Genomic DNA, 14,648 nt, shown 5'->3' on the forward strand with positions numbered 1-14,648 from the left:
CCAAAATGGCCGTCGTTCCCATGACAACTCTCCTCTCGTCTTCCCATCCAACATGGCCGCTTTTCCCCTTGACCCCCCCCACCCCAAACTCTTATTCCTTACCCAACATGGCGGCAATTCCCACGACAACGGTCCCCTCTCGTCTCCCTATCCAACATGGCCGCCGGCGTCCTTCAACCAATCCGAAGAGCCGCGCCTCGGCTTCTCGGGCGTGACGTCACCGCCGACGTCATCGCTTACGTCATCGCGGCCGTTTCCGTGACGGAGGAGACGCGGCCTTGGCGCGAAGGCTCCGCTCAGGAAAGGCGCCGCGGCTCGCGGGAATCTTCTACGCAGACCCCGAGACCACTTCGCTGGGGCGGACCACTTCGACTCGCTGGGGTGAGTCGCTGGGGCGGACCACTTCTACTCGCTGGGGTGGGTGAGGCGGGGGCGTCACTGGCGAGGTGGTTGTGGTAGAGGTGGTGGTTGTGGTGGTTGTTGAGGTGGTGGTTGTTGTTGTGGTGGTGATGGTAGAGGTGGTCGTTGTGGTAGAGGTGGTGGTAGTGGTGGAGGTGGTGGTGGTTGTTGTGGTGGTAGTGGTAGAGGTGGTGGTTGTTGTGGTGGTGGTTGTTGTGGTAGAGGTGGTGGTTGTAGTAGAGGCGGGTGTGGTGGTTGTTGTGGTGGAGGTGGTGGTAGAGGTGGTGGTCGTGGTGGTGGTTGTTGTGGTTGTTGTAGAGGTGGTGGTTGTGGTAGAGGTGGTGGTTGTGGTAGAGGTGGTTGTGGTGGTTGTTGTGGTGGTAGTGGTAGAGGTGGAGTTGTGGTAGAGGTGGTGGTTGTTGTGGTGGTAGTTGTAGTTGTGGTAGAGGTGGTGGTTGTGGTAGAGGTGGTGGTTGTGGTGGTAGTTGTGGTTGTGGTAGAGGTGGTGGTTGTGGTAGAGGTGGTGGTTGTGGTAGAGGTGGTGGTTGTGGTAGAGGTGGTTGTGGTGGTTGTTGTGGTGGTAGTGGTAGAGGTGGAGTTGTGGTAGAGGTGGAGTTGTGGTAGAGGTGGAGTTGTGGTAGAGGTGGTGGTGGAGGTTGTGGTAGAGGCGGTTGTGGTGGTGGAGGTGACAGTGGTAGTTGTGGGGAGCGGTGGTGCAGCGGTTAGCTCTACGGCACCTGCTGGGTCTGTCCCGTGACCACCTCCTCCTGCACCTAGCCTGGCACAGCAGTCAGCCCATGGCACCTGCTGGGTCTGTCCCGTGACCACCTCCTCCTGCACCTAGCCTGGCACAGCAGTCAGCCCATGGCACCTGCTGGGTCTGTCCCGTGACCACCTCCTCCTGCACCTAGCCTGGCACAGCAGTCAGCCCATGGCACCTGCTGGGTCTGTCCCGTGACCACCTCCTCCTGCACCTAGCCTGGCACAGCAGTCAACCCATGGCACCTGCAGGGTCTGTCCCGTGACCTCTTCCTCATGCACCTAGCCTGGCACAGGCAGCGCGGTGACGTCACCGCCACTAAGGAGCGAATGGCGGCGGTGGTGGTGGTGGTCGTGATGAGTGTGGTGATGATATTGACACTGATAATGCTGCTGCTGATACTGCAGTGCTGAGCTCATGATGTTGATGCTACGAGCACTGCTGCTGCTGCTGATGATGGTGCTCCTACTACTACTGCTGCTGATGATGATGGTGCTACTAGTACTACTGCTGCTGATGATGATGATGATGGTGCTACTACTACTACTACTGCTGATGATGATGATGGTGCTACTAGTGCTGCTGATGATGATGTACTAGTGCTGCTGATGATGCTACTAGTATTACGGATGATGATGCTGCTGCTACTACTACTACTGCTGCTGATGATGATGGTGCTACTGGTACTAGTGCTGCTGATGATGGTGATGGTGCTACTACTACTAATGATGGTGCTACTAGTACTACTGCTGCTGATGATGATGGTGCTACTAGTACTAGTGCTGCTGATGATGATGGTGCTACTAGTGCTACTGCTGCTGATGATGGTGCTACTAGTACCACGTTTGCTGATGATGGTGCTACTAGTACTACGTTTGCTGCTGATGATGGTGCTACTACTACTGCTGCTGCTGATGGTGCTACTAGTGCTGCTGCTGATGATGCTACTGCTGCTGCTGATGATGATGCTACTAATGATGATGCTACTACTACTACTGCTGATGACAATGATGCTACTACTACTGCTGATGATGATGATGATGCTCTCTTCACAGCATCGCGATGTCCAACCCGGCTCCCACATCCCTCGGCAAGGCCAGGCCGTGTGTGCACCTCATGCCACAAAGTGAGTGAGTGTCTGGGGCAGGCTGCACCACCACAACCACCACAACCACCACAACCACCATCACCACCACCACCATCCTCTCTCTCTCCCCTCACTCTCTGTCACTCACTCTCTCACTCTCACACTCTCTCACTCTCTCACTCACTTTCTCACTCACTCTCTCCCCCCTCTCACACTCTCTCACTCACTCTGTCCCCTTTCTCTCTGTCACTCCTCTCACTCACTCACTCTCACACTCACTCACTCTCTCACTCTCACACTCTCTCACTCACTCTCTCACTCACTCACTCTCACTCACTCCCCTTTCTCTCTGTCACTCCTCTCACTCACTCACTCTCACACTCACTCACTCTCACACTCACTCCTCTCACTCACTCCCCTTTCTCTCTGTCACTCCTCTCACTCACTCACTCACTCTCACACTCACTCACTCTCACACTCACTCCTCTCACTCACTCCCCTTTCTCTCTGTCACTCCTCTCACATTCACTCACTCTCTCACTCTCTCTCCCCTCTCACTCTCACTCTCTGTCCCCTTTCTCTCTGTCACTCCTCTCACTCTCTCACTCTCTCACTCACTTTCTCACTCTCACACTCACTCACTCTCACACTCTCTCACTCACTCTCTGTCCCCTTTCTCTCTGTCACTCCTCACACTCTCTCACTCACTCACACACTCTCACACTCTCTCACACACTCTCACACTCTCTCACTCACTCACACACTCTCTCACACTCTCTCACACTCTCTCTGTCACTCCTCTCACTCACTCCCCCCTCTCACTCTCTCCTATGGCGCCCCCCAACAACAGGGAGTGGGCAGCTCGCGGTCACGTGACGCACTTCGACCAATCCGGGCGCGTTAATCACAGTCACAGAAGGACAGATCTGGGTTTATTATAAACAGTGTATTCTCTCTCTCATTCTCACTCTCTCTTGTTTTTGTTACGATCAGAGGAAACAAGAAGATGCTCGGCACTTTGCTCTGTTCATCAGTTCGGTTTTTATTTCTTTGCTTTATGTAAACTCCCCCCCCTCCCTTTTTAAATGAAAGATGTAACAACAGAGTTCACGTTCTGCTCTCCTTACCCATTCCCTCTCTCTCTCCCTCTCTCTCCCCCCTCTCTCTCCCCCCTCTCTCTCTCTCCCCCCTCTCTCTCTCACCCTCTCTCTCCTCTCCCCCCTCTCTCTCTCACCCTCTCTCTCCCCCCTCTCTCTCTCACCCTCTCCTCTCTCTCACCCTCTCTCTCCCCCCTCTCTCCCCCCTCTCTCTCACCCTCTCTCTCTCCTCTCAGAGTAGAAACGCAGACATTGCACCTCCTGCTGTATCTATGGCCCAGTACGCACTGTACCGCGGTACACAGTACGTACTGTGTACCGCGGTACAGTACGTACTGTACCCACGGCACCGTGTGTACTGTGCCCACGGCACAGTGTGTACTGTACCCGCGACACAGTACGTACTGTACCCACGGCACAGTACGTACTGTACCCACGGCACAGTACGTACTGTACCCGCGGCACAGGATGCTTGACACATCCCATCAGCCCCTTTCCTCCCTACAGTGCGACCTCTCGACCTACGACCTACGACCCTGATTCTGCTCCAGCCGCCCCAGACGTTCCTCCTGCTCCAGCCGCCACCTCCGCCCCTTGACCTCTCGCGACCTCCGGTGGCTGGGGCGGTGGCGACCTGTGACCCCCCGCGACCTCCGGTGGCTGGGGCGGTGGCGACCTGTGAACCCCCGCGACCTCCGGTGGCTGGGGCGGTGGCGACCTGTGACCCCCCGCGACCTCCGGTGGCTGGGGCGGTGGCGACCTGTGACCCCCCGCGACCTCTGGTGCCCGGGTCGGTGGTGACCTCTGACCCCCCACAACCTTTGGTGGCCAGGGCGGTGGCGACCTCTGACCCCCCGCGACCTCTACTGGCAGGGGCGGTGGCGACCTCCGACCCCCCGCGACCTCCGGTGGAGGAGGCAGACGGAGGAGGTGAAACCTGCAGACTCACCACAGACTCACCACCACACAGAGACCCATAGACTCACCACCACCACACAGAGACCCAGAGACTCACCACCACCACACAGAGACCCATAGACTCACCACCACACAGAGACCCATAGACTCACCACCACACAGAGACCCATAGACTCATCACCACCACACAGAGACCCATAGACTCATAACCACCACACAGAGACCCATAGACTCACCACCACACAGAGACCCATAGACTCACCACCACACAGAGACCCATAGACTCATCACCACCACACAGAGACCCATAGACTCATAACCACCACACAGAGACCCATAGACTCATCACCACCACACAGAGACCCACAGACTCATCACCACCACACAGAGACCCACAGACTCACCACCACCACACAGAGACCCATAGACTCACCACCACCACCACACAGAGACCCATAGACTCACCACCACCACCACACAGAGACCCACAGACTCATCACCACCACACAGAGACCCATAGACTCACCACCACCACACAGAGACCCATAGACTCATCACCACCACACAGAGACCCATAGACTCACCACCACCACACAGAGACCCACAGACTCACCACCACCACACAGAGACCCACAGACTCATCACCACCACACAGAGACCCATAGACTCACCACCACCACACAGAGACCCATAGACTCACCACCACCACACAGAGACCCATAGACTCATCACCACCACACAGAGACCCATAGACTCACCACCACCACACAGAGACCCACAGACTCACCACCACCACACAGAGACCCATAGACTCATCACCACCACACAGAGACCCATAGACTCACCACCACCACACAGAGACCCACAGACTCACCACCACCACACAGAGACCCATAGACTCATCACCACCACACAGAGACCCATAGACTCACCACCACCACACAGATACCCACAGACTCACCACCACCACACAGAGACCCATAGACTCATCACCACACAGAGACCCATAGACTCACCACCACACAGAGACCCATAGACTCACCACCACACAGAGACCCATAGACTCACCACCACACAGAGACCCATAGACTCATAACCACCACACAGAGACCCATAGACTCATCACCACACAGAGACCCACAGACTCACCACCACACAGAGACCCATAGACTCATCACCACCACACAGAGACCCACAGACTCACCACCACCACACAGAGACCCATAGACTCACCACCACCACCACCACCACACAGAGACCCATAGACTCACCACCACCACACAGAGACCCATAGACTCACCACCACCACACAGAGACCCATAGACTCACCACCACCACACAGAGACCCATAGACTCACCACCACCACCACACAGAGACCCATAGACTCACCACCACCACACAGAGACCCACAGACTCATCACCACCACACAGAGATCCATAGACTCACCACCACCACACAGAGACCCATAGACTCACCACCACCACCACACAGACCCATAGACTCACCACCACCACACAGATACCCACAGACTCACCACCACCACACAGAGACCCATAGACTCATCACCACACAGAGACCCATAGACTCACCACCACACAGAGACCCATAGACTCACCACCACACAGAGACCCATAGACTCATAACCACCACACAGAGACCCATAGACTCATCACCACACAGAGACCCATAGACTCATCACCACCACACAGAGACCCACAGACTCATCACCACCACACAGAGACCCACAGACTCACCACCACCACACAGAGACCCATAGACTCACCACCACCACCACCACCACACAGAGACCCATAGACTCACCACCACCACCACACAGAGACCCATAGACTCATCACCACCACACAGAGACCCATAGACTCACCACCACCACACAGAGACCCATAGACTCACCACCACCACACAGAGACCCATAGACTCACCACCACCACACAGAAACCCATAGACTCATCACCACCACACAGAGACCCATAGACTCACCACCACCACACAGAGACCCACAGACTCACCACCACCACCATACAGAGACCCATAGACTCATCACCACGCTCTCATCCCTCCCCCCCCCTCCTCCCTCCCCCAGCCCGGACGCGGCCCTGCGGTGATGGTGGTGGAGTTGGCACTGCCGGTGGTGGAGTTGGCACTGCCGGTGGCGGAGTTGGCACTGCCGGTGGCGGTGCCGGTGCCGGTGTGGTGGCCCTGGTGGGCGGGGCGGAGAGCAAGGGGGCGGGGGGCGGTGCAAGCGCCACGGCTCTGGTGGAGGCGGTGCTGGGGAAGAGACGCGTCTTGGGTGAGGCCACACACCCCCACTTCCTGTTTAGACCACGCCCCCACGGCCTGTTTAGACCACGCCCCCACACCTCCTGTCTAGGCCACGCCCCCCCACACCTCCTGTCTAGGCCACGCCCCCCCACCTCCTGTCTAGGCCACGCCCCCACACCTGTTTAGGCCACGCCCCCCCACAACTCCTGTCTAGGTCACGCCCCCCCCACCTCCTGTCTAGACCACGCCCCCACACCTGTCTACGCCCTGTTTAGGCCACGCCCCCCCCCACCTCCTGTCTAGGCCACGCCCCCACGCCCCCCCCCCACGCCCTGTTTAAACCACGACCTGTCTAGGCCACGCCCCCACCTGTCTAGGCCACGCCCCCCCACCTCCTGTCTAGGCCACGCCCCCTGTCTAGGCCACGCCCCCACTTCCTGTTTAGGCCACGCCCCCACTTCCTGTTTAGACCACGCCCCCACGGCCTGTTTAGACCACGCCCTGTTTAGGCCACGCCCCCCCCACCTCCTGTCTAGGCCACGCCCCCCCCCCCACCTCCTGTCTAGGCCACGCCCCCACTTCCTGATTAGACCCAGAACCTTCCTATATCGAGACCCATAGTGTGATTGAGTGAGTGAGTAGACTATTGAGTGGATGAGTGAGTGGACGAGTGAGTGAGTGAGTGAGTGAACGAGTGAGTGAGTGGACGAGTGAGTGAGTGAGTGAGTGAACGAGTGAGTGAGTGGACGAGTGAGTGAGTGGACGAGTGAGTGGACGAGTGAGTGAGTGGACGAGTGAGTGAACGAGTGAGTGAGTGGACGAGTGAGTGAGTGGATGAGTGAGTGGACGAGTGAGTGGACGAGTGAGTGAGTGGACGAGTGAGTGAGTGGACGAGTGGACGGACGAGTGAGTGAGTGGACGGACGAGTGAGTGAGTGGACGAGTGAGTGGACGAGTGGGTGAGTGAGTGGACGGACGAGTGAGTGAGTGGACGAGTGAGTGGATGAGTGAGTGGACGAGTGAGTGAGTGGGTGGACGGACGAGTGAGTGAGTGGACGAGTGAGTGGACGAGTGTCTGAGTGAGTGAGTGAGTGAGCACCGGTGAGAGAACCAAAGGCAGTGGCTGGGCAGCCCTGTCTCAAACCACACCGCCCCCTTCTTGCGCCGCACTTGCCTCGCACATCCTGCTAGAGGCTACCTGGCTCAGCACCTTTACCATTGCGTCCGTCCCCCTTCCCAGGCGACACCGGCGTTAGCGCCGATCACCGCCGCCACCCCCGTCACCACGAGCGTCGGCAGCGCGCCAAGACGACCCGGCACGCCTGCCAGGAGTGCGGCAAGGACTTTGAGTTCCTCTCGCAGCTGTGCCGCCACCTGGTCAGCCACGAGGATGACGACGAGGAGGGGGAGGAGTGGGAGGGGGGGGGTGGTGAGCACGGGGGGAGGTTGGCGAGGACCAGGAAGAGGAAACGCAAGAGGAGGAGGAGGAGGGGGGGGAGGGTGGCGGTGGTGGGGGAACAGAAGCCAACCAAGATGACCGCTTCAACCGGGACGACCGCCACCGCCACCACCGCCACAGCGGTGGTGGCGGAGGCAGCGGCGAGAACCACAGCGGCATCGCCACCGGGTTCGGCAAAGCGTCGGCGGACGGTGAAGGTGGTGAGGGTGAAAGGCGAGGCGAGGCACTGGAGGTCGGCCGAAGGTCGTCGGGGAGACGCTGACGACGAATCGGACGACGATGACGACAAGGTGGAGGTGGAGGAGATGGTGGAGGATGATGAGGTGGAGGAGCAGGACGAGGGCATGGCCTTCGTGTGCAGCGTCTGTGCCAGGGGCTTTGCCGAGCTGCAGGGCTTGAGGCGTCACCGGCAGACGCACCCCGAGGGGGAGATGCCCTTCGCGTGCAAACGCTGCGGACAGCGCTTCAGCACCGGGGAGGCCACGGAGCTGCACGGCCTGGTGGAGCACGGCCTGGTGGAGCACGGCCTGGTGGAGCACGGCCTGGTGGAGCACGGCCTGGTGGAGCACGGCCTGGTGGAGCACGGCCTGGTGGAGCACGGCGAGGACGGGGCGCCGGCGAAGACCGAGAGGAACGGTCACGGTGGGACACGTGGGGGGGGGGGCGGCTGGGGCGGGGGCGGGGGCTGGGGGGGGGGGTGAGGCAGGGGGGGGAGGGCGGCACGAGAGGTAACGGCCACAGCAGCAGGGCGAAGGCCACCAGCAAGTTGAGTGACCTCAAGAGGGCAGCAGGTGGTGGTGGTAGAGGTAGCGGTGGTGATGGTGGTGGCGGTGGTGTTGGTGGTGGAGCAGCGTCGCGGGTAGCCAAGAAGTCTGAGCGAGCTCCTCTGTCGACCGAGAAGGGCGACCGCTCCTCCACCGTCACCCTCTCACCCGCACCTCCTCGTCCACCACATCTTACATCCACCACCGGCACCACCACCGGCACCACCACCGCGTTTGCCTGCGACCTCTGCGACCGGTGCTTCCCGACCTCGCTGGGCGCTGCCCGGCACCGCTCCCGGCACGGCGCCCCCCGGCACGAGTGCGAGGAGTGCGGCGAGGCCTTCCGCAGCGAGCACCGCCTGCGCCGGCACGCCCTGCTGCGGCACCGGCGCCGAGACGACACCACCGCTGCCACCGCCACCCGCCACCACCACCACCACCACGCCGACACCGGCCCACCCGTGCCCGCTGTGCCCCGCCGGATTCGCCACCAAGATCAGCCTCCGGCGGCACGTGGCGGCGCACGAGGGCAGCTGGCCTCACCGCTGCCCGCAGTGCGGCGCCGGCTTCCTGTTCGTGTCGGAGGTGGCCCGGCACCGGCTCAAGCACCGGGACCCGGCGGAGGTGGTGGCCGCAAAGGAGGCGGCAAAGAAGGTGGAGGTGGTGGACAAGGTGGTGGTGAAGGAGATGGGGAAGGTGGAGAAGGTGGACAAGGTGATGGAGGTGGACAAGGTGGTGGTGGTGGAGAAGGTGGTGGAGGAGATAGAGAAGGTGGAGAAGGTGGTGGTGGTGGAGGAGGTGGAGAAGAAGGTGGAGATGGAGGTGGAGAAGGTGGAGAAGGTGGAGAAGGTGGAGGAGGTGGAGAAGGTGGCGGTGAAGGAGATGGAGGTGGAGAAGAAGGTGGAGGTGGAGAAGGTGAAGGAGATGGAGGTGGTGAAGGACGTGGTGGTGGTGGTGAAGGAGGCGGCGAAGGACATAGTGGTGGCGGCGGCGAAGGAAGGGGTGAAGGACGTGGTGGTGGTGGTGAAGGAGGCGGTGGTGTAGTGGATGCCCGTTTGAGTGACAGGTGGCACAGACAGTGACGGTGGTGACGGTGACGACAATGGTGGTGGTGACGGTGACGACGATGGTGGTGTTGACGGTCGTGACGGTGACGACGGTGACGACGGTGGTGGTGACGGTGACGACAATGGTGGTGGTGACGGTGACGATGGTGGTGGTGACGGTGGTGGTGACGGTGACGACGGTGGTGGTGACGGTGACGACGTTGGTGACGGTGGTGGTGACGGTGACGACGGTGGTGATGACGGTGACGACGTTGGTGACGGTGGTGGTGACGGTGACGACGGTGGTGGTGACGGTGACGACGTTGGTGACAGTGGTGGTGACGGTGACGACGGTGGTGGTGACGGTGACGACGTTGGTGACGGTGGTGGTGACGGTGACGACGGTGGTGGTGACGGTGACGACGTTGGTGACGGTGGTGGTGACGACGGTGGTGGTGACGGTGACGACGTTGGTGACGGTGGTGGTGACGGTGATGGTGACGACGGTGGTGGTGACGGTGACAACGGTGGTGACGACGGTGGTGGTGACGGTGACAACGGTGGTGACGACGGTGGTGGTGACGGTGACGACGGTGGTAGTGACGGTGACGACGGTGACGGTGACGACAGTGGTGGTGACGGTGACGACGGTGGTGGTGATGGTGGTGGTGACGGTGACGACGGTGATGGTGGTGGTGACGACGGTGATGGTGACGGTGATGGTGACGACGGTGGTGGTGACGGTGATGGTGACGGTGGTGACGGTGGTGGTGGTGACGGTGGTGGTGACGGTGACGACGGTGGTGACGACGGTGGTGGTGACGGTGACGATGGTGGTGGTGACGGTGACGACGGTGGTGGTGACGACGGTGGTGGTGACGGTGGTGGTGACGGTGACGACGGTGATGGTGACGACGGTGGTGGTGACGGTGGTGGTTACGGTGATGGTGACAGTGATGGTGACGACGGTGGTGGTGACGGTGACGACGGTGACGACGGTGGTGGTGACGGTGGTGACGACGGTGGTGACGACGGTGATGGTGACGGTGATGGTGACGAGATTGGTGGTGACGGTGATGGTGACGGTGATGGTGGTGACGGTGGTGGTGACATGACGACGGTGGTGACGACGGTGGTGGTGACAGTGACGACGGTGGTGGTGACGGTGACGACGGTGACGACGGTGGTGGTGATGGTGGTGGTGAAGGTGGTGACGACGGTGATGGTGACGGTGACGACGGTGGTGGTGACGGTGATGGTGACGACGGTGGTGGTGACGGTGACAACGGTGGTGACGACGGTGGTGGTGACGGTGACGACGGTGGTAGTGACGGTGACGACGGTGACGGTGACGACAGTGGTGGTGACGGTGGTGGTGAAGGTGGTGACGACGGTGGTGGTGACGGTGACGACGGTGATGGTGACGACGGTGATGGTGGTGGTGACGACGGTGACGACGGTGATGGTGACGACGGTGATGGTGACGACGGTGATGGTGGTGGTGACGGTGACGACGGTGATGGTGACGACGGTGATGGTGGTGGTGACGGTGGTGGTGACGGTGGTGGTGACGGTGGTGGTGACGGCGGTGGTGGTGACGGTGGTGATGGGACAGTGGTGGTGATGGTGGTGATGGCGGTGGTGATGGTGGTCAGGAGATATCCAGGTGTTTGGTCTGGTTGTTTGTAGGCCGAGTTCCGCTGTAAATTAGATTGGGTTTCCCTGCAGCCCCCTCGCTCCACCACCACCACCACATTACACTTCCACCACCACCACCACCACCCACCTCTTTCACAACCTCCCTCCCCTCCCCTCCTCGTCGTCATCCTCCTCCCCTCACCACCTCCCCCTCAATCCCTCTCCCTCCCTCCCTCCCCACGTGCGGAATTAAAACTTTATTTAGCACAACTCTCCGGCTGCTCTCTCTGACACTGTGCGCGTGGTGGAGAGTGTGTGTGTGTGTGCACGTGTATGTGCGTGTGTACACGCGTGTGTACGTACGTGCGCGTGTGTATGCGCGCGTGTACGCGCGTGCGTGCGCGTGTGTATGCGCATGTGTACGTGTGCGTGTGTACGTGCGTGTACGTACGTGTGTGTGTACGTGCGTGTACGTACGTGTGTGTATACGTGCGTGTATACGTGCGTGTACGTACGTGTGTGTACGCGTGGAGAGTGCGTGTACGCGCGTGTGTGTATACGTGTGTACGTGCGTGTGTGTATACGTGTGTGTATACGTGTGTACGTGCGTGTGTGTATACGTGTGTACACGCGTGTGTGTGTACGTGCGTGTACGTGTGTGTACGTGCGTGTGTGTGTGTACGTGTGTGTGTGTATACGTGTGTACGCGTGTGTGTACGTACGTACATTCGTGTCTCTTGTTCGTCAGTTCCATCCCCTCTGCCTCCTCGCTGGCGCCGGGCTGTGACGCTGCGGTGGCCACGAGGGCTCTGGACGGGTGCGAGGGGCTGGGTAACCCCTCTACCTTCACTCTAATTACCACAACGACGTCAACAGCATCTCGCTAAGCTTGTGCCGGAGGCCCCGGGGGGACAGGCGTCTATGACGTCTCCTGGCCAAGACCCCATTTGGCGGAGCCAGGAGATTGAATCTTCACCCTCAGTGCTCCAGAAACAACAGCCACTGCGTGTGGCCACGTGGAATGTTGGAACGCTCACTGCGGAGGAGAGGCTGCCGCTCCTCTGTCGGGAGCTGGACCGGTACCGCCTGGATCTCGGTGGTATTCGGGAGGTCCGGTGGACCGGCTCTGGCTCCTGCCACCATGAGGGGTGGACAGTCCTCCACTCGGGGCCAGGAGGCTGCTGAAAAACAGGGAGTGGCTCTTCTGAATAAAATAATGAAGGGGGCGTGGGAGCGTGGCGGTGAGGTGTGGGAAGCTGTAAGCCCCAGGTTACTTTGGGCTCACCTTCCCGTCAACCAGAGGCGAGGAGTGGTGGTCGTGGTTACTTATGCCCCCACCGAAGACGAACATCCGTGGAGGGATGCAGGCAAGGCCGCTGAGTCGGATGCCTTCTATGACCTGTCACAGGTGCTGGCTAAAGTGGCTCCTTGGGATAAAGTCATCTTGTTGGGTGATGCTGGCACCTGGTACGCAGGAGGTCGTGGGTTCTACCCTGACCCTGACACCACAGTGGCTAGGAGATGTTGACTACCTCGCCTGGTACGCAGGAGGTCGTGGGTTCGATCCTGACCCTGACACCACAGCGGCTAGGAGATGTTGACTACCTCGCCTGGTACGCAGGAGGTCGTGGGTTCGATCCTGACCCTGACACCACAGCGGCTAGGAGATGTCGACTACCTCGCCTGGTACGCAGGAGGTCGTGGGTTCTACCCTGACCCTGACACCACAGTGGCTAGGAGATGTCGACTACCTCGCCTGGTACGCAGGAGGTCGTGGGTTCGACCCCGACCCTGACGATGCCTGCCGCTGGTTATTTGGAGTCTGCGTCTCTCTCCCGAGGCAGCGGGGGCACGCCCAGTAGCAGCTGCCCCTGTGTGTGACCCCCCCACCACGCACAATCCGTGACCCCGAGACTCGCACACCGCTCGCGACCTCCTTGCTGTACTGCACTCGGCGTTTATATTTCACTTTGCTACTTCAAGTAACGGTCACCGTCATCGCCAAACATCACAACAACACCCATCGTCAACATCACAACAACACCGTCAACATCATCGTCAACATCACAACAACACCGTCAACATCATCGTCAACATCACAACAACACCGTCAACATCATCGTCAACATCACAACAACATCGTCAACATCGTCATCATCGTCATCATCGTCATCATCGTCACCATTGTCATCATCGTCAACGCCGTGAACATCGTCAACGCCGTCAACATCGTCATCACCATCATTACCATCACCATAATTGTTACCATCATCACCACCACCATCACCACCACCATCATCACCATTATCACCACCACCAACCACAGCTGCCCTCAGGGCTCTAAACGTGGTAGCCACAGCTGCCCTGAGGGCAGTCTCGAGGTGGTAATCACAGTTGCCCTGAGGGTTTTCTCGGCCACAGCTACCCTAGGGCCCCCAGGGCCCCCAGGGGGCCCCCAGGGCTCCTAGGGCTCGAGGGGGTCGAGGCTGGCGGGCAGCGTGAGGCGGTGCTCGTGGTGCAGCGTGCGGCCGTAGTTCACCGCCTCGGCAATGCGCAGCGCCAGCGCGTCGGACGGCACGCGCACCTGGCGGGGTGGACAAGGGTGGACAGGGGGGTGGACAGAGGGGTGGACGGGGGGGTGGAGAGAGGGGTGGAGAGGGGGGTGGAGAGAGGGGTGGACAGAGGGGTGGATGTCAGCGGTGTTGGCCGTGAGCGGGAACTGAACCTGGGTCACCGGGTTGGTAGCGCTCACCCACTCGCTCACCCAGCCACTCACCCAGCCACTCACCCAACCACTCACCCAGCCACTCACCCAGCCACTCACCCACTCGCTCACCCAGCCACTCACCCAGCCACTCACCCACTCGCTCACCCAGCCACTCACCCAACCACTCACCCAACCACTCACCCAGCCACTCACCCAGCCACTCACCCACTCGCTCACCCAGCCACTCACCCAGCCACTCACCCAGCCACTCACCCAGCCACTCACCCAGCCACTCACCCACTTGCTCACCCAGCCACTCACCCAGCCACTCACCCAACCACTCACCCAGCCACTCACCCAGCCACTCACCCACTCGCTCACCCAGCCACTCACCCAGCCACTCACCCAGCCACTCACCCAACCACTCACCCAGCCACTCACCCACTCGCTCACCCAGCCACTCACCCAGCCACTCACCCAGCCACTCACCCA

General features: G+C 60.1%; 1 protein-coding gene across 1 annotated transcript; it reads left to right on the forward strand.

Annotated features, from left to right (window-relative positions):
- The first annotated feature begins 234 nt into the window (after positions 1-234).
- On the forward strand, positions 235-8,263 carry LOC144955246 (uncharacterized). Its single transcript, XM_078885528.1, has 6 exons — positions 235-417; positions 2,215-2,285; positions 3,851-4,273; positions 6,365-6,571; positions 7,783-7,954; positions 8,122-8,263. The coding sequence occupies exons 2-6, from the start codon at positions 2,222-2,224 to the stop codon at positions 8,261-8,263; spliced, it is 1,008 nt and encodes a 335-aa protein (XP_078741654.1). The 5' UTR covers positions 235-417; positions 2,215-2,221.
- The last annotated feature ends 6,385 nt before the right edge of the window (positions 8,264-14,648 follow it).

The sequence above is a fragment of the Lampetra fluviatilis genome, unplaced genomic scaffold (assembly GCF_964198595.1).
Source record: "Lampetra fluviatilis unplaced genomic scaffold, kcLamFluv1.1 SCAFFOLD_334, whole genome shotgun sequence".
In the NCBI taxonomy this organism is placed as follows: Eukaryota; Metazoa; Chordata; class Hyperoartia; order Petromyzontiformes; family Petromyzontidae; genus Lampetra; species Lampetra fluviatilis.

What these genes read in the sequence shown, in the direction of transcription:
- LOC144955246 (XM_078885528.1), top strand. Translation starts at nt 2,222, where the DNA reads ATGTCCAACCCGGCTCCCACATCCCTCGGCAAGGCCAGGCCGTGTGTG. An exon ending in GGAGGAGGCAGACGGAGGAG is followed by an intron (nt 4,274 to 6,364) that starts GTGAAACCTGCA and finishes TCCCTCCCCCAG; the next exon opens with CCCGGACGCGGCCCTGCGGT. An exon ending in GACGACGAGGAGGGGGAGGA is followed by an intron (nt 7,955 to 8,121) that starts GTGGGAGGGGGG and finishes CCACCGCCACAG; the next exon opens with CGGTGGTGGCGGAGGCAGCG.